Raw genomic sequence first — 16,260 nt, forward strand, 5'->3', positions numbered from 1 at the left:
AGATGGCTTTTTCCCCCATGAAACGAAGGGATTACCTTGAGACTCGAGCCTTGAATGAATGAACGGAGGAAGGGGAGGTCGCGACAAAAGCGACGCGGTTTCGCTTGGCGTCGCCTGTCGCTTGTCAAGTTCCACCGAAAATAACATTCGCACACAATCTTCAAGTTCAAGGCATCCGAGTCAGCCTCGTGTTAACACCTCCCTCTCGTACCACACATTCTCTCTGCTTAGGACCCGCTCTTCCTACAAAAGATGGCTGACATCTCCCGTGGACCGTCGCGAGATGCGGTTCTGTACAACGAAGAGCTGTTTCATCGCATCTTGGACGATTACCGCCCCGTGGGGAAAAATCGATGCTCATATCCCTTGCTCTTCCGTGCAAGGCGTTCCTCAATCCAGTACTGGATGAATCTGGGCGTCATTGCCCTCCCCTTTTCCCCTGCTCTCACTCTTAGAATAATTTTCTGCTGCCAATGGTGGTCACGTCAGTCGCAATTGACCCCTTCGTTAAGATTAAGCGCTAACCTGGTGATAGTATCTTACAACAGAGAGATGGCTTACCAACCTGGATCGATTTCTCTTCTACTCGACGAGGGTTAAATGCATAACCCTGCCGGCTCATACAAGGGCTGTCTCATCGCAAGTTTACGCCGCCATCCTGGCACAGGTCAAGCTGCGCTACCCGTCCATCCACCCATTTCCACGCACTCATTACGTTGCGCTGGATACCCTCTCCGAACCCACTCTTCATTTCCTCTCGTTGGTCTTGTCGCCCTCTGTGACAGAAATTTCCCTCCAGGAAGACGAAGATGTGAAGATGGAGCCACATGTCATCCCGCCACTCTTCACTAAATTGAAGGAGGGGGCCCCGTTCCTGGCTCGTATTCGCTTCTCAGGATCCTCCCATCTCTCCAACGCAATACGTTCTTTCGCCCGGACAGTAGAACTACCCGCTTTGGTCAGCGTCCAACTCCACGTCGAGTCTTCATTTAGCAGCGTATCGCACGAGACCACCTTTGTAAAACCCGAACCTAACCTTTTGGCTCATTTTCATGCCACTAATGGGTCCTTGGACAAGGAGAACACCACGACGCAGGATTACTCTGTCCCCGCGAGCTTCGAGGCACGTCCATCCATTCTCGAAGCCTTGCTGCACTTGATGCAATGCGACCGAATTACTGCTTTGGACCTGACTATCTATCTTTTCGACAACTCGCCTATCAATGAATCCTCCATGCCGTCGTTTATCACTGCTATCATACAGGAGTTGAGCAGCGCGCGTCGCTCTGCTTTGAAAAAGCTCACGCTACGATGTCCCCGACCTTCTTTCCAATCTCGTGAACCTCCCGTTTATCGAGGACTTCGCTTATCATGGGTATCTGTTCTCGCGGTTCAACAGTGTGGCTGAAGCCGACAATTTCTTCAAGTCCCTCCTCACCTCGTCAACCAAAACGGTCCCCCTCCAACACCTTCGCCTCGACATTTACAACCGAGGAGATCATACATTCTCTTTCCGATCTCTGCTACACTTGAGGGAGGAGAACAAGTCTCTGAGGACGCTACAACTTCCGTTCGATTCAAGTCTACCCGATTTGGCGAAACTCCTTCAGAACCCAACCACACCCAAGGCGAATCCATTGCGCTCCCTCCAAATTCACGATTTACGCAAATCACCGTTACCTGGGGAACACCACCATCCCATTTGCACTTTCTTCAACCATGGATTTCCCCAATTACAGCACATTGAGGTTGATGGTCCTGATCACGTCGATCAATTTCATGTATTCCTTGCATGGGACCACCTTGAGCGATTTAGGAAGTCCCGTCGCTATCTAGCACTCCGACGTCGTTGACGGGAGCTGTCACGCTCTGTCAGAGAAGCTGGTTATGACCGAAGAGGTCAAGCACATTGCGACCTCTGTACATTGGCTGTTCTTTTCTTGAAACTCCGCCGAGTCTGTGTAAGCAATTTGCGTCTACTTGCCCTTGTATTATGATATTGAATCATGTCCTTGTATCGTGGAGACTTGGGCGGCGGCTTCGATAACTGGCAAGAACCTTCAAGACCAGAGCACGCCACTGGCAGAGCGTACCGAGAGAATGGGCTCGGTTAATCCTTTTCATTGGAGAGATATGGTTTGGAATTTATGTTGAGCACTGGTAGGCCGGTATATGTTGCACGATATAGTAATTAATTATAAGGGAACGACTCGGAGGGTGTTTACAAGTGCCTGCTCATGATCAAGAACGGTTTTCATTTGGTTTTCGTCGCCGTCGAGAATTTGCCCTCAAGTCGTTTGGACCACTGAGCATTGGCAAATAACGCGTCGCGTCGCGATGATCGTTGGTCGACTTTGGTCGCAAGCGTAGGTATTAAGATCGGGCTACACACTCCAGAGAGCCGCTACCAGGGTGGTGGTGGGACTGTCTGTCGTAGATTAAAAATTCTAATTTCTATAGCACCGGTGGCCCGTGTCCTGTGAGTGGCTCAGATGGATGCGCTGACCTTCATTATGTATTTCGATGGTAACCACCTTCCTAATCAAGAACTTCGAGGTTTGTCTTCCATCGGTCTCCATTGTCTCCCTCAACTTCGCGAAAACATGTGCAAACATAAGCAGGTCAAAACACTGAGAACTGGTTCTCACTCTCTCTTCTCTTGAACCGCTACGACCATGTCTCCGACTGCCAAACCTCCTCGCAAGCCTGCCACACGCTCTGTGGCAAAGTCCAAAGATTCTCTTTCTCAGCCTGCTGAGCCTACTACCATGCTTTATCGCGATGAAGTCGATCCTTCGAAAGACGCGGAGGACTTTGGTCGTTTGAAGTATGCTACTGAGTATGAAATTAGCGCTATCCATGACGGCGACGCCATCGTCGATGAGCTGTGCACTATTAGTCTCCGGACTGCGCGACTGAAGTCTTATTTGACGGCTTCGCCCTACTGGAGCACCGAGGCAAACGCTTGGAAAGGCGTGTCGGGAAAGAGAGAGCTGCCTATCGTTATACGAGCTTATCAGACCATCATCGACCACATCTTGACTCACTTTGGATTGGCGAAACCTTTCAGTGGCGGCCGTAAAGCTTGGGTGACTTGTAATGAGGCGATGGGGAACTTTAAGCAGGGTGACTTTCCCGTGCCTAACATCTGTGTGACTGGGAAGGGCGACTATCTCTCTGTTGACAAGCAAGATCCGTCCAACCCCAGCTATGAGCGGAGTCTTTTCTTCTGTCTCGTACAGCCCCACGTCGAGTTCGTGCCTCGTTCCTGGCAGCCACAGGTTTTCGAGCCTTTGGCTAGGTGCGTCCTTTTTCATGATGCCTATCTCTCTTGCAGTGGTACTAATACTCTCTATAGATATATCTTCTATGCGCAGCCTCATCGTCGTTTCTTCCGCGTGCTTCTTCTCTCTCAGGGTGGCCACATGCGCTTGTTCCATTTCGACCGAAGTGGATGTATCAACTCAGCCGCCATCGACATCAACGAGAATCCGGTCACCTTTGTGCGCACCATCTTGAGCTTGTCCTCCCACGACGCTGCTGCTGCGGGATTCGACCCTGATATTTTTTGGAAGTGGGAACACGTTGGGCCGGCACGCGTTCGACAAGGCTACATTCGCATGAAGACCGAGGACAGTGCGAATACCCTCCTCAAGATTGTTGGGAACGGCGCGTTCAAAATGACGGCTGGTGTCGAAGGCGCGTCGAACTCGCTGTGGCATGTCGTTGATGAGTCGGGGCGAGACCTTGTTGTGAAAGATGGGTGGAAGTACACTGGGAACCATCCTGATCCTCGGCACCTTGTTCGACCTTGGGAGCATGAGCTTCTCCTTGCTGGAAAGGACCTGCCTGGAGTCTGTCAGATCGTCGACTACTCGATTGGAGTCTCAACTGCCGCCTTCCGGGGAGCTACGGCCCATGTCCATGGATCCTATGACGAGTTTACGCATTACCGGTTCTCCATGGAGAAATACGGCAAGTGTGCGCTTGAGTGTGAGTCGGGGAAACAGCTTGTTTGCGGCGTCAAATCTGCCATTGGTGGTATGTGTTCAATTCTCATTGGTCATTCTTTTCCTGTGTTTTTTAACGAATGCTCGCTACAGGCCACCAGGGGATGTACAAGTTGAGGCGAATCATCCATCGCGACATCAGTCCCGGCAACATCGTCTTCGGTACAGCGGATCCTGAACCGGGCTGGGAAGGCGTGATTATTGACCCCGAGTTGGGCACCTACACGAACGGGCACCCTGAAGCCAACGAGGACCATGCCATCGCGACGTACAGGATTGTGAGTTCCTGCCCCCTCCCTCTCTCAGACTTGACCGAATTGACTGACACTGGAATTTCCGCTCCAGGGAACGCAATCTTACATGTCGATGCTTGTCTGTGGGACTTACAATGGGATGATCCCGCAATTCAAACACGACCACACTGATGATCTGGAATCATTCTTTTGGAGTTTCCTCTACATTCTTTCCGCTTACGAAAAGCCTGGAGTGGAAAAGCCCTCTATCCCCAAGATCCTCGAACCCGTCTACTTCTCGGAAAACATGGGTGAAGCGTATATAGCCAAGACGCGGTTCCTGGGCAAGAGATTGGATCAAGAGACGCTGGATGCGATTATCAGTCCGTCCTGGGGACACCTGAGGGAGAAAGGCGGTCTGGTCGATAAGTTCCATGATTATATCTCTGACCTGGCCTTTGAGAAGGAGCATTATGTGCGAGGCGGGGTTCGGGACGCCAAGAAGCTTGAAGCGTTTGTGGCCAAGTCGGATGAGCACTATGCGAGAATTTTGGAGATTTTCCAGGAGGCGATTGAGGGATTTGAGAAAGCTAGGGAGGAGGAGGAGGAGGATGCTCCTCGTGGAGGCCCGCTTACACCCAGTAGAGCTGCGAATGTTCAACGACCTCGCGAGGCTCGCGATGGCAAGAAGCGGAAGGTTGACAACGAGGATACAGAGGACCGGTACAACAAGCGAGTTCGGGATGACGAGAATTATGTGTATGAGTACGAGGTTTATGAGGGGGATAGTTTTGAGGTTTAGGTACCACTTTGGCTGCGCTGGATTTCTGATATGCTCCTATGCGTATTTTTGAACGATTTATGTATATGTACTCTGATATGTTCCCCCTGTTACGCTTACTATGTATCTTTTTCAAATTGGATTGGCTATGCACACATTTGATGCCAGCCCCCGTTTTAGGATGGAGGAATAACTCACCTTCCAGGTTTGTTTGGTCAGCTAGGATAGTCTCTATATCCATCACAGCTTGGAAGTGCGTAATATACGAGCAAAGATACAGATGTTTCTTACTGAGGAAACAGGTGGGGACATGACCAGCGGTGGTCCTGCGACCCACGACCTTCAACTGGCGGGCCCGACGCCGACTCTCGGTATCCCCAAATCCGGAGTGTCGGCCCCTACACTGTGTGCACCTCAGGCTCATGCCGTTCGTTATACGCGACAATGTATGTGATGCGCGTTAAGAAGCATCCAAGGTCGCAATTTCCAAGTAGACCCGGTGCCACCAGGGCCACTAATCGTTCACTTCCATCCCTAAAGCTTCAACGTTCAACCATTGGCCTATACCGGCCGTGACGCGCCCATATCAAAGATTATACGAGAAACCAAGCGCACTTCCTGTCAAACGGAGAATAAATATACAAATCAAATGTACAAGGTCTGCCTACAACTTCTGATATATACCAAGATGCGCACCCGCGTTGTGCTATGTACTCCCTTTCCCATGGGGCTACCCAAGTCACCACACTTCACCTAGTCGCAGAGGGTCCAAAAACTGTCAGATCGAGACGACGCCGGGCTCTTTCTCCGTGGTGTAATGGTGGGGAATAGTGTCGTTCCTCGCCAGCGACGGCATATCGTTAATCTGCTTTGGAGATCACAAGCACGCGTTAGCGGTGTGACAGAGGAAATTGCGCAAATAACTATGCAAAAGAGAACAAAACTCACGCTCATCCGCATCGACTTTTCGTTCATGGCCTCCATATCCGGGTCAGAGTCCGTCGCGAATTCCTTCGTCGTATCGATCTTGATAGAGATGTTGGTAGCGTGATGCCTCTAAAGCGAGAATACAAATTCGTTAGGGCTAGCAGGAGGCCACAGAAAGAGCTGAAACCCACACTTGGACTAACGAACGAGGGACTAACGCGGGACGCTCCACCTCCATACTTGTGCAACGAGATATTTTCGCTGGTGGTATGAATTCCATCTGCAGAGCCTCGAATCATTTTGCGGGCGTTGAGCGTCGCGAGGAGGGAGTTAGTATACACTGGAAAACCGTCAGATTCAGAGGCCTTTAGGCGGACGGATAAGGTAGAGAAGGAGCAACATACGTCGACCAATGCAGAAGAAGAAGGCGATGTATAGGAAGGTGTGCCCGGCTACTGTGATCTAGAAGCAGAACCTCGATCAGCAAGGAAGGTATCAGGCGTAGTAGGGCAAACGTACGGAGATCAACGAAGCGACTGCACAAAGGCTAACGATGGGGAGATATGGTTAGCAAAGATAGGGACGGGTGAACAACTAGCCCAGCTAACCTCGTCAAGAACCCGGTGTTCACAGAGAAGAGGATCTAAAGAAGTAGAACGAGGACGAAGATCGACGACGTTCTTCGTATCAGCAGCAAGAAAAGCACTTACTAGCTTATTGATCATAGTATCAGATCTGCGATTGGCATATCATCAATAAGCCTATCGTCGCTAATGAGAAAGAATCTAATACTCGCCTTTGAAAGCCGGTTCGCGAACGATGGAGGATAGTGCAGAGTGATGCGGTGATCAAGACATCTCCAGCTGCAGCAAGGGCGTTTACGGTAATCGAAAGTGCCTTGTGGGACGGAAAATAGGACTGAGAACGGGGCGTCCGGCCAGAAGGTATATGATGTGGCCCTTACCTCGAGGTTGGCCAGTTTGGTGAAGGTTTCCAGGCGCATGCTATCGATTAATGAGCCAAAGTCCTTGACGTATGTATGGACAACGTACGACACAGCGGTGAAGACTTGATAGCGTCCATTCGAGTTTCAATCTATGAAAGCTAATGAAGTCCAGATGACTGACCTAGGACGCATACTAAGACGACGTTAGGGACAGGTGTAACGTTAGGAAGTGGTCGATCGACTTACCAAATTCGGCGACGACCAATAAAGACTTCAAAGACCTGTTAATCATGGAGGGCGTGATCTGAGGTTGCTCGCGAGACGCACCACGAGCCCGGTGAGAAGATAGTTCCGACTGCTCACTAGAGTAGCATCGTAAGCAAGTAGAGCAAGATGAAACGACGTGGTCACTTGCTCTTCCACACGCGCATAGTCAAAAAGCTACAGTCCACAATCAGCCTTCTTTGTATAGCGTGCGTCGCGGTAAAGGGGTGTACCTCTGGACAAGAAGCGCAGTCAAACCCTACGCGAGACGCTATCAACCGCGGAACTGGATTGATCATGCCTGTAGAGACTTACATTGAACAGAACCTCAACCTTACACCCGAAAATCATTAACGATGTTCATACAATGGCAGTCAGAGCACCCACTCACCAAGAGGCTCCTGATTCCCGGGGTCAGTCAAACTCTTAGTGCCGCAACGCCAGACCAGGGGGAAGAGAAAGCTTACCAGACAAGGTTGTCCAACATCCTCGGATTTCCCCAATCCGTGACCACGTAGGTATATACTGAAGGCAGCCTAAGTCAGGACTTTTCGATCGAGGCCAGGGGGAATTCGGAGTACCAGTGTGGGTAATCAAAGCTTGGTGAACGGTGTCGAAAAACATGACAGACCCTACCTAAGATATACACGGAGCCTCGGTCAGCACACGCGTCCGAGGAGTGGCCTAGAAACTTACGAGGAGTTTGGTGGGCCATCGGTCCGTTTGGTGAGTAAAGTAGTACAGCGTTTGTACACATGAGACTGGAGGAGCGCTGAGACGACTCAGGTGGTCGAAGAATCCACGAAACCCATACCGCCATGCAGTCTAAATCGGCTAGGGTAAATGTCTGGAGCTGAACAAAAAGAACAAAGACACTCACGTTGCTGCGACTACCATTCCAACAAAGGCTGCTCCAAGACTTCGGAAAAAGTCAGCTCAAAACCTAGACTGGAAAAAAGGACCTCACATACGTGTTATCGAGAACGAATGGACGCGCGGTCGACTCCATAGCGCCAATCGAGCCAAGCTTCAGAACCGAAAGAGAGAACGACAGAGGGTCGGGAGAAAGGGAGAAACTTTGATGCTATAAAGAACGACTGGAGGGATATATAAAGGGCCCCGAGCGATGGAGTTACGAGAAAAAGAGAGGAAAAAAGAAATAGGCTAGGACACGGGACGCGATGTCATCGCCGTAGGGATGAACTCAGAAGCTGAAGCGCTCGGTATAGAAAGCTTAAAGAGCATCTGAGGCCCCGGTGCTGGGGAGACCCTGCACGCCACTCGGTCGTCACGGACAGTGATAAATTCAGGATCCGCAAGCTGTCGAACTGTAATCGAAGGGAAGACCATGGTTCCTTCTGATCCAGTCCACTTCGTATTGGATCTGGTACAATTTTGAAGTCCACAGATGTCCTCTTACATGGTCCATAATCTGAGCTTTGGCGTTCCAAAATGGTCAGAAATAGTCGGGAGACGGTTCCGATTGCCCTGGAGTGTCTTTTGAAATAAACTTGCAGCCACTCTTCGAGAAAAAGAATTGAATACATAATCAGTATATGAACGGTAGCGCGTTGAGGTAAAGCTAGATCTTTGCTTCCAGAAAGGGCAGAACTCCGCCGGCGTATCGTCGCATCTCGTCCAGAAAGGCAAGAACAGGTTGTGGTCCAAGAAGGGTTCGAACTTCGCGCTTGGGAACCGAGATCTTTGCCGCGGAGTCACGTGGGCTCAGATCAGCCTTCGCACGTGTTGCTCGGGACGCGAGCGCCGAGCTTGAAGTTGCTCTCTGAGAGTCAAAACCCTCCCATGTTCGACTGAACCTTCCGTTAAAACTTTGTCTGTTAAAAATGACAGTAAGCCTCAGAGACATCAGCAAATTTTCTCCGGGCAACCGAATTTGAGAAGACCAGAAGGCAGCCTCTTTGGACTTCTCGTGGGCGGAATACACATGCCCGACGACCACGAACAACACCAAGAACCGCGTTTCTCTGGGTAGACATAGACACACATACGCTCTCTAGCCGTTGCGCAAAGGCGGCACCCGCGTGTGTCGTCCAGTGGCAATTTAGATTGGAGACTTGTCATTTGAGGTTTTCTTCCGTAAGTGTTCAACAGAACATTCTTTTCGCTCGCTCAGACGCTCACTTACGAGGCTCCGCTCCCCATTCAGATTAAATTCATTGGATTAATCACCGCTACATTTCTATTTCTCAATGTAGATTTCGTGCCTGGTGAGGGCGCGCGATTTGGGCTTGAGAATTGAAGTTAAGCTCATGGAACATTCATATGTATGTCCAGTTCATCTATTGGCGACAGGGGGAACAATTTTCGATTTTGACCCCATCACCTTCAGTAAATGAATACGCCTTCCCTTGGCTCAACTTGATGGTTTTCTTAAGCACCATTGCTTCAGGGTTCTAACTGTGTGCAGCCCAAAGGCAAGGCCATCGAGCACCGTGACAGGGACCATTCTATTTTTAGCACAGGTCTTCCCTTCGACGGAGCCCTATATACATCCGATCTCCGCGATAACCATAAATGATTGCCATAAATACTTGTTCATTTCAGGAATACGTTCTCAACCAGCGCCAGCCCTGCACTCGATGACCGATCGCATTCAAACCGCCTCCATGCCTGACCTGAGATCCGTCTCTGAATCGCTGTCGGAATTAAACTCGCACTCTACAGAATCCATCCTCGAGCTCATGAGATGATGGGGACATGTTGAATCCATGTGCTTCCTGTCAATGGTGATAAGCGTCCGTATGCTCAGGCTTCCTTTCGAATTCCGAGAAACCCTTATGTCCTCTAGGTGCTCATTGAATCCTGATAGATACACCATCCCTACTCCCCCTGATCATATCGATTCTCCAACCTCGTCCAATAAGGGAAAGAAAGAGCACCCTTTTCTCGGACTGTAGCTACATACGTTTGCTTCCCCACTGGTGGGCAAGTTCGCGGACCTCCTTCCCAGGTCGCATCACGTGTGGGGTAACATCATAACATTCGCTTGCTACTTCCGACGATCCGGTATGTCGTTGATATACGATACCATATGCACCAGATCTTTACCATTGACTCATCTCATTTCCCAACATTCCAATAGATAAACCCTCACCCATCCATTCATTCGACAACCCAGACGGGAACGAAACCCCAATGTCCTCCTTCATCGATCTCAAAGACCTCTACAGCCAGCCACCCCCTCCATTCGGGAAACCCCTGCTCAAATACTTCGCACTCGATCCCGAGTACGCTAACCTGAACAACGGTACGGTCGTTCCACCCCCTATTCACGCTTTCCATTCACTAATATTGTGAAATGGAAACAAAGGCTCGTATGGTACCCCTCCCAAACCCGTGCTGCAGGCTGCTCTGGAGTGGTCGCACAAGGTGGAGGCCAACCCGGATCTCTTCCATCGTATCACCTACATGCCCGTCCTGGCGGAGAACCGTAAACTCCTCGCAGAGATGATTGGCGCCCACCCCGATGAAGTCGTGTTGGTCAACAATGCGACGACGGGTATCAATACCGTTTTGAGGAACTTTGACTGGGAGGCTGGAGACCTTCTCATCGACTGTGGGTGTGTTCAAGCGATCCACAGCCGGGCGGTCTACTAACTGAGGAACAACAGTCACCACGTCGTACCACTCGACCAACACGACGGTTACTTACATCTCGGAGATCCCTCCCCACCCCAAACGCCTCTCCTTCAAGCTCAACTACCCCATCACGCACGCCGAAATCATCGCCCAGTTCAGAGGGTTCCTCCAGTCTCCAGAAACCCAGGTGGGCAAGAACAACAAGAGACTCGTCGTCATCGACAGTATCGTCGCGAACCCAGGTCTCCTTCTTCCCTGGCAAGAGCTCGTCAAGATCGCAAAGGAGGAAGGTCTATGGACCGTCATCGACGCAGCTCATTCAATCGGGCAAGAACCCAACATCAACCTGGGCGAAAGCCAGGCTGATTTCTGGGTTTCCGTGAGTGTTCTCCGATTACACTTGAACCCACTCACTGCCTTGTCTGACTTGGTGCCCTTTGCAGAACTGCCACAAGTGGCTCCTCGCCAAACGGTCTTGTGCAGCGTTGTACATCCCATTCCGCAACCAACATATCATCAAGACTACTTTGCCCACATCCAACTTTTATGTTCCCCTAGCGAAGAGGAACGGTGATCCCCAACATGATATCCTTACCCAGTTTGAATGTACGTCCGAAACACCTATTTTTGCACTTGGTTAACTGACGGATAATGTGTAGGGACAGGAACGCAGGACCTGGTACCCTTCCTCGTAGTCAAAGACGGTTCGTCACTCCATCCGTTCCTCTCACCCATCTAACAGGTTCCACAATCAACCAGCCCTCGAATTCCGCAAATGGATCGGTGGAGAAGAGAAAATTCACGAATACTGCCACGACCTCGCCATCAAGGGAGGAAAGTACCTCGCCGAGCTATGGGGCACACAACTCCTCGATCCCGACGGAACATCAACCGTGCACATGGTCAACGTCGAGCTCCCCATTCCACCAGAAACCAAAGTGACTCGTCCGATGGCCAAATACATTGAATCGCGATTGTTAGAGAAAGAGAAGGCCTACTCGGCTTGGTACTTCCATAATGGAAAGTGGTGGACGAGGTGTAGCGCACAAGTCTGGAACGACGTACGTCCTCCTACTCGTTCTCTTTGAACTTGCTGACGGGTCTTTCAGCTCTCGGATTTTGAGCACCTAGGTAGAGCCTGGTTGAACGTGGCCAAAGGTTTGAAGGAAGAATTCGGACAGAAGGATTAATAAATAACTCCAAAAGCGACTGATTCCTGGGTGTATTTCTAACAATGTACTATTACATTTGGTTATCTTCATACCACTTCCCTTCATGTTCAAGCCTCCACCAATGCTCGATAGAGGGTAAGTCCGTCTTCGCCAGTCGCAGAGAAAGCCACAGGTGTTGCCGCACCGATGAAAACGACATCGCCATGGGACACCTCCAAAGATTTCTGATCACCCTTGTCCTCGCTCCACTCAAACTTCCCTCCTCCGCTCGTGACAATCGCGATACTTGGTCCATCCACAGCCCTCTGTTTCTCTTCATCGCCCTTCTTCAACTCCACCTTGACCACTGAGAATTCTTCGATAGGAGGATCGTACAACACGCTCGCCTTGTCCTTCTCGAAAGTCGCCGGTTGGATCTCATGCCTGCTGACCTCGCCACATTCATACGTGAGGCCCGCAACGAGATTGGGTACGTCTCTGAGCTTGGGGGTAAGACCAGCACGAATAACGTTGTCCGAGTTGGCCATGCACTCGAGCGCCTCCCCATAGACGTACGCATGCGGCTCTCCTGCTCCCAAGAAGATCGCTTGTCCGGGTTTGAGGTAAAGATGGTTGAGGATGTACGGGCAGAGAATGCCGATGTCGTCTGGGAACTGCTGGCTCAGTCGGAGGACGAGGGAGCGAAGTGTGGCGGGTGTAGGCGACGAATCGGGCGAACTGTTGTAGCGGGAGACGATAGTTTGGATGGCCGGTACGAACTTCTCGGCGGGTGTGGTCATCAAGGAGGAGAAGAGGTCCTTGAGGATCGCTTTGCTTTCGTCGGAGTGGGGCTTTGAGGAGACGGCGTAGAAAGATTCGAGGGTGGATGGTGGGATGAGGGCGGCGAGTTCGGGGGTCTCCTTGAGGTTGCGAGCGATGTCGGGGAGTGGTCTGAATCCACACATGGCCTCGAAGTCGGTCAACGCCAGCGTCATTTCGGGTTTATGGTTTGGATCTGGGATATAGATTTGTTATTGCTGGGAATGGATTCCTATAGGAGAGAGCGTACCTTTGTAGATCTGAGGGGACTGTTCATGAAGTTTCTTCGCTGTTTCTTTGTCGGGATGAGACTGGATGCTCAGAGCCTTCGCGATCGACAAGATCTTGAACAAGAAGGGCAGGTTCCCTCGACCCGCATCCTCGAACTTGGAGGTGATAGGCAAGCCTACGAGGTGTTGGTTCCGGGCGAGGTAGTCAGATAGGACTTCCCCGGTCTCTTTGACCTTCGAAGGGGAGGAAGGATGGGTTCCCATCCACAACTGCAGACATGAACAAGATTAGCCAAATTCTCAACATCGCCGTGGCAAAACCACTTAGGAGGTAAGAAAGGTACTCACCTCTGCATAAGGTTTATCCTTCTCTACCTCGAATCCAGGAATCTTGGACGCTGCGGCGAGCTGGGCGACTTTGGCATCATTACCCCGCTTGCCCCAGTCGTACTGCTGGATGGTGGGGATTATCTTGAATACATGAGCGTCGCTGGGCATCACGGTTGCTTGTAAGGCGAGGTGAAGGTTAAGTGAGAGTCAGGTGGATGTGGTTCAAAGTCAAGAGGCTCCATTTCTAATGGAGTGTTGTGAAGAATCTGATATGTATAACCTTGTTGGCCTACTTCACGTTCGTGACGGGGATGAATGGGCCGTCGTGTCGCCGTCATTTGTTTGTGGGAACATCATTTGTGACATTTTATCCGGAAGATTAGATAAGATCAGATAACTCCGATAGACGCCCGTCTTATCGACTCCAGGTTTGTTGAGGAAAATTTAAATGGGCGGTAGCAGGAGGTGAAGGCGAGCAAGTTGTGAGCTTCGAGAGAGGTTCATAGCGGAGGCGACTCGTATCAATGACTGTGGGCGTGAGCGCGAAAATTCCAGCGCTTATGGGTGTTGTCGGATCCGAAAGAGTCGTCTCATCCATTGGGCGCGAGGAAAAATACGATGTGGATGTGAGCCACCTCGAAGCTTGGCTGTTTCTTGACCAATACATTGGCTCGAGAAGAAGAAGGATTGAATTGATTTAATTGAATAGTCCCTGTCATCGGTTGAGCGTCAGAGCGGATCTCCGAAATCCCAGGGAAGGTTGGGTGGGTACGTTGCTCTTCTCTCGCGACCGGAAGAATTCTGGCTCTGGAACCTCTACATAGTGAGGGCTGTGACAAATTAAACGCGCCTTCGAGCCAGACTTCAGCCCTCCAAATGCATTACGATTTTCTTCAAGGCGATTATTAAGACTTGAGCTCACCGAAATACTTCTGTGGGGATGTAATATCATGTAGTATCTTGAATAACATCTTCGATCCGTTATTAGCCCTTCCAAATAGGCCAATCCCGGCGTGATTCAGAGTTCGCAGTCATGTCTAAACGGCATCGATTATGATAGGGGTTGGACGTTGAACGTTGATCACGCGGCCACGTGAGCCTGTGGCTGCATTTCGACGGGCGAATCAGTCCTCGGAAGCATCTTGTAACCTGACCACGAACATCGTGTGCTCGAGACTCAGCCTCTTTTTTTCTATTCCACCAGGGTATCTCTGTCAAAGCGAAACCCTGGTGCCTGAAGCAGGTCTACTCGAAATCGCCAGTTAACGGGGCCTACCTTGGGCTTGTTTCGAACTTCGAAGGATCCTAAACATTCTGGCTTGGATAAAAGCTTCGCCTGCACCTTCGAAGGCGGACGCGAAGGCCTTCACAGAGTCGGATAAAGGAACCATGTACAAGATGCAACTTCTGGAGATTTCGTTCAAGCCTAGGGATATCCGTGGTCGTGGAACAGCGTGCTGGGACGTCGAGGGGATGGCTGAGGAAGAGTTGCTGATCAAGGACAGTTGGATCTCACAGGGGCGCACACCAGAGTATAGTTACTTCGAAGGCGCTGCGAGCATGCCTGGCCTCGCCGATCCTATGGACCGTGACGGCGAGGTTACGAGCACTGCCGCCTTTCACCACGACGGGCAGCAGAAGCCAAAAGGCTTCCGTCGTACCAAGCACAGACTCGTCTTTACGCGGCATGGGCTTCTGATCTGCAAGTTCAATACGTGCTTGGAGTTTCTCTGGGCACTCATCGACGCCATTGACAGTATGTCTGTCGGTTTTACGCATTCTTCATCTGGTGCTGATATGATGCGTTCCAGCTCATGAGAAGCTCGTCGAACAGGGCGTCTTGCATCGGGATGTCAGCATTGCCAATATTCTCATCATCAAAATCCCGACAATCCCGTGGCATAGTATCTTAATCGATCTTGACTTGATGAAGCCATCGCGCGTAGATGAAGTGGATTCCGCTTTTGGGGCTGTATGTTTCGCGCATTCTTCATTCCTGTGAATGTATGATCTGATAAATCCTTTTCAGGGGACTCGCGAATCTCAATCACTGAACGTCCTTGTCCGTTGCACAGATCCCCGGATGAGTCTCCCTTATTCGTACCTGGACGACCTGGAATCGTTCTTCTGGGTCTTCTGTATCGTCTCCATCGGATACAAGAGCAACGGCAAAGCCGAACCCAGACCACCTTGGATTAAAAGGTGGAGGCACGCAGACATGCATCGTGCATCTGTCGCAAAGAGCGTTTTTTTCAGGTTTCAACCAGAAATTAGAGACATCGAATTCCCAGTGAGTCATTCCTGGGGAAAACATATCCAGCAGCTGTTCTGGGATTTATATGACTTCTTCGGAGATATGTGCCGCCACCCTGCTAGGATTGCCGTTGGGGTCTCGAAAATAACCGCGGAAGAGCTCTTCAATAAACGCGTGGAACATTATGCGACTGTCCGCGGTTACATCAAGAAAGCTATCGACGCCATCGAGGCAGAAACCTCTCCAGAGAAGCGGGAATCTGAGCACCTGCCACCGGAGGAGTCTGCGCCAGCTGGACGCAGAGAGGCGAGCCCACCCTCCACGTCGACTACCGTCACTAATCAGGATTCTCCCTCGGGTTAATGCGATCGACATTCGTAACCGGTCCCGCACCGATTCTGGCATTGATCCTGTTCGGTATATCCCGCGCTTCACGCTTCCACACTCATAGGCCCTCGACTCTCTCTTGTTATCGACAGTCTCTCTGTATGTCCGGCCTTGATGTCATTCGTCTTGGGCTCAGACTATCTATATACGAGCGCACGAATTCCATAGCTGTCTGTCTTTCGATTGGTACCCTTTGTCGATCCCTTTGTCTTGACTCTTTATACTCTCGAGAGAATTCAAACGCAACGGAAAACATTTTCTGTGTATAGGTTCTACATAGTTGTCAGAACCAGACAGTTAAGCGACTAATCTAACGCGAGGCTCCGAC

At 50.7% G+C, this 16,260-nt stretch overlaps 7 protein-coding genes across 7 annotated transcripts; 5 read left to right on the forward strand and 2 right to left on the reverse strand.

Annotated features, from left to right (window-relative positions):
- Positions 1–252: 252 nt before the first annotated feature.
- On the forward strand, positions 253–1,408 carry CC1G_10444 (hypothetical protein; the record flags this gene model as incomplete). The annotated part of the gene is made up of 2 exons (XM_001840606.2): positions 253–484; positions 549–1,408. The coding sequence occupies 2 exons, from the start codon at positions 253–255 to the stop codon at positions 1,406–1,408; spliced, it is 1,092 nt and encodes a 363-aa protein (XP_001840658.2).
- A 1,267-nt stretch (positions 1,409–2,675) lies between these two features.
- Positions 2,676–5,045, forward strand: CC1G_10443 (other/FunK1 protein kinase; the record flags this gene model as incomplete). Its single annotated transcript, XM_001840605.1, has 4 exons — positions 2,676–3,301; positions 3,359–4,041; positions 4,104–4,288; positions 4,356–5,045. The coding sequence occupies 4 exons, from the start codon at positions 2,676–2,678 to the stop codon at positions 5,043–5,045; spliced, it is 2,184 nt and encodes a 727-aa protein (XP_001840657.1).
- A 757-nt stretch (positions 5,046–5,802) lies between these two features.
- Positions 5,803–8,170, reverse strand: CC1G_10442 (hypothetical protein; the record flags this gene model as incomplete). Its single annotated transcript, XM_001840604.2, has 20 exons — positions 5,803–5,889; positions 5,973–6,080; positions 6,143–6,291; positions 6,356–6,413; positions 6,471–6,498; positions 6,560–6,594; positions 6,916–6,955; positions 7,004–7,019; positions 7,079–7,090; positions 7,144–7,259; positions 7,309–7,338; positions 7,395–7,420; positions 7,477–7,494; positions 7,553–7,562; positions 7,629–7,686; positions 7,743–7,797; positions 7,858–7,922; positions 7,976–7,986; positions 8,042–8,080; positions 8,133–8,170. The coding sequence occupies 20 exons, from the start codon at positions 8,168–8,170 to the stop codon at positions 5,803–5,805; spliced, it is 999 nt and encodes a 332-aa protein (XP_001840656.2).
- An 835-nt stretch (positions 8,171–9,005) lies between these two features.
- Positions 9,006–9,700, forward strand: CC1G_14768 (hypothetical protein; the record flags this gene model as incomplete). The annotated part of the gene is made up of 3 exons (XM_002910744.1): positions 9,006–9,011; positions 9,378–9,446; positions 9,590–9,700. The coding sequence occupies 3 exons, from the start codon at positions 9,006–9,008 to the stop codon at positions 9,698–9,700; spliced, it is 186 nt and encodes a 61-aa protein (XP_002910790.1).
- A 617-nt stretch (positions 9,701–10,317) lies between these two features.
- CC1G_10441 (hypothetical protein) lies at positions 10,318–11,951 on the forward strand (the record flags this gene model as incomplete). Its single annotated transcript, XM_001840603.1, has 7 exons — positions 10,318–10,429; positions 10,493–10,738; positions 10,794–11,140; positions 11,205–11,367; positions 11,421–11,465; positions 11,521–11,822; positions 11,871–11,951. 7 exons carry the CDS (start codon positions 10,318–10,320, stop codon positions 11,949–11,951), a joined length of 1,296 nt encoding a protein of 431 aa, XP_001840655.1.
- A 3-nt stretch (positions 11,952–11,954) lies between these two features.
- Positions 11,955–13,580, reverse strand: CC1G_10440 (mannose-6-phosphate isomerase). Its single transcript, XM_001840602.2, has 3 exons — positions 13,310–13,580; positions 12,982–13,231; positions 11,955–12,927 (listed from the first exon to the last, which is right to left on the reverse strand). The coding sequence occupies exons 1-3, from the start codon at positions 13,457–13,459 to the stop codon at positions 12,041–12,043; spliced, it is 1,287 nt and encodes a 428-aa protein (XP_001840654.1). The 5' UTR covers positions 13,460–13,580; the 3' UTR covers positions 11,955–12,040.
- A 1,100-nt stretch (positions 13,581–14,680) lies between these two features.
- CC1G_10439 (other/FunK1 protein kinase) lies at positions 14,681–15,908 on the forward strand (the record flags this gene model as incomplete). The annotated part of the gene is made up of 3 exons (XM_001840601.1): positions 14,681–15,047; positions 15,103–15,263; positions 15,321–15,908. The coding sequence occupies 3 exons, from the start codon at positions 14,681–14,683 to the stop codon at positions 15,906–15,908; spliced, it is 1,116 nt and encodes a 371-aa protein (XP_001840653.1).
- Positions 15,909–16,260: the final 352 nt, after the last annotated feature.

This window comes from Coprinopsis cinerea (genome assembly GCF_000182895.1).
Source record: "Coprinopsis cinerea okayama7#130 chromosome 7 map unlocalized cont3.7, whole genome shotgun sequence".
NCBI lineage: Eukaryota > Fungi > Basidiomycota > Agaricomycetes > Agaricales > Psathyrellaceae > Coprinopsis > Coprinopsis cinerea.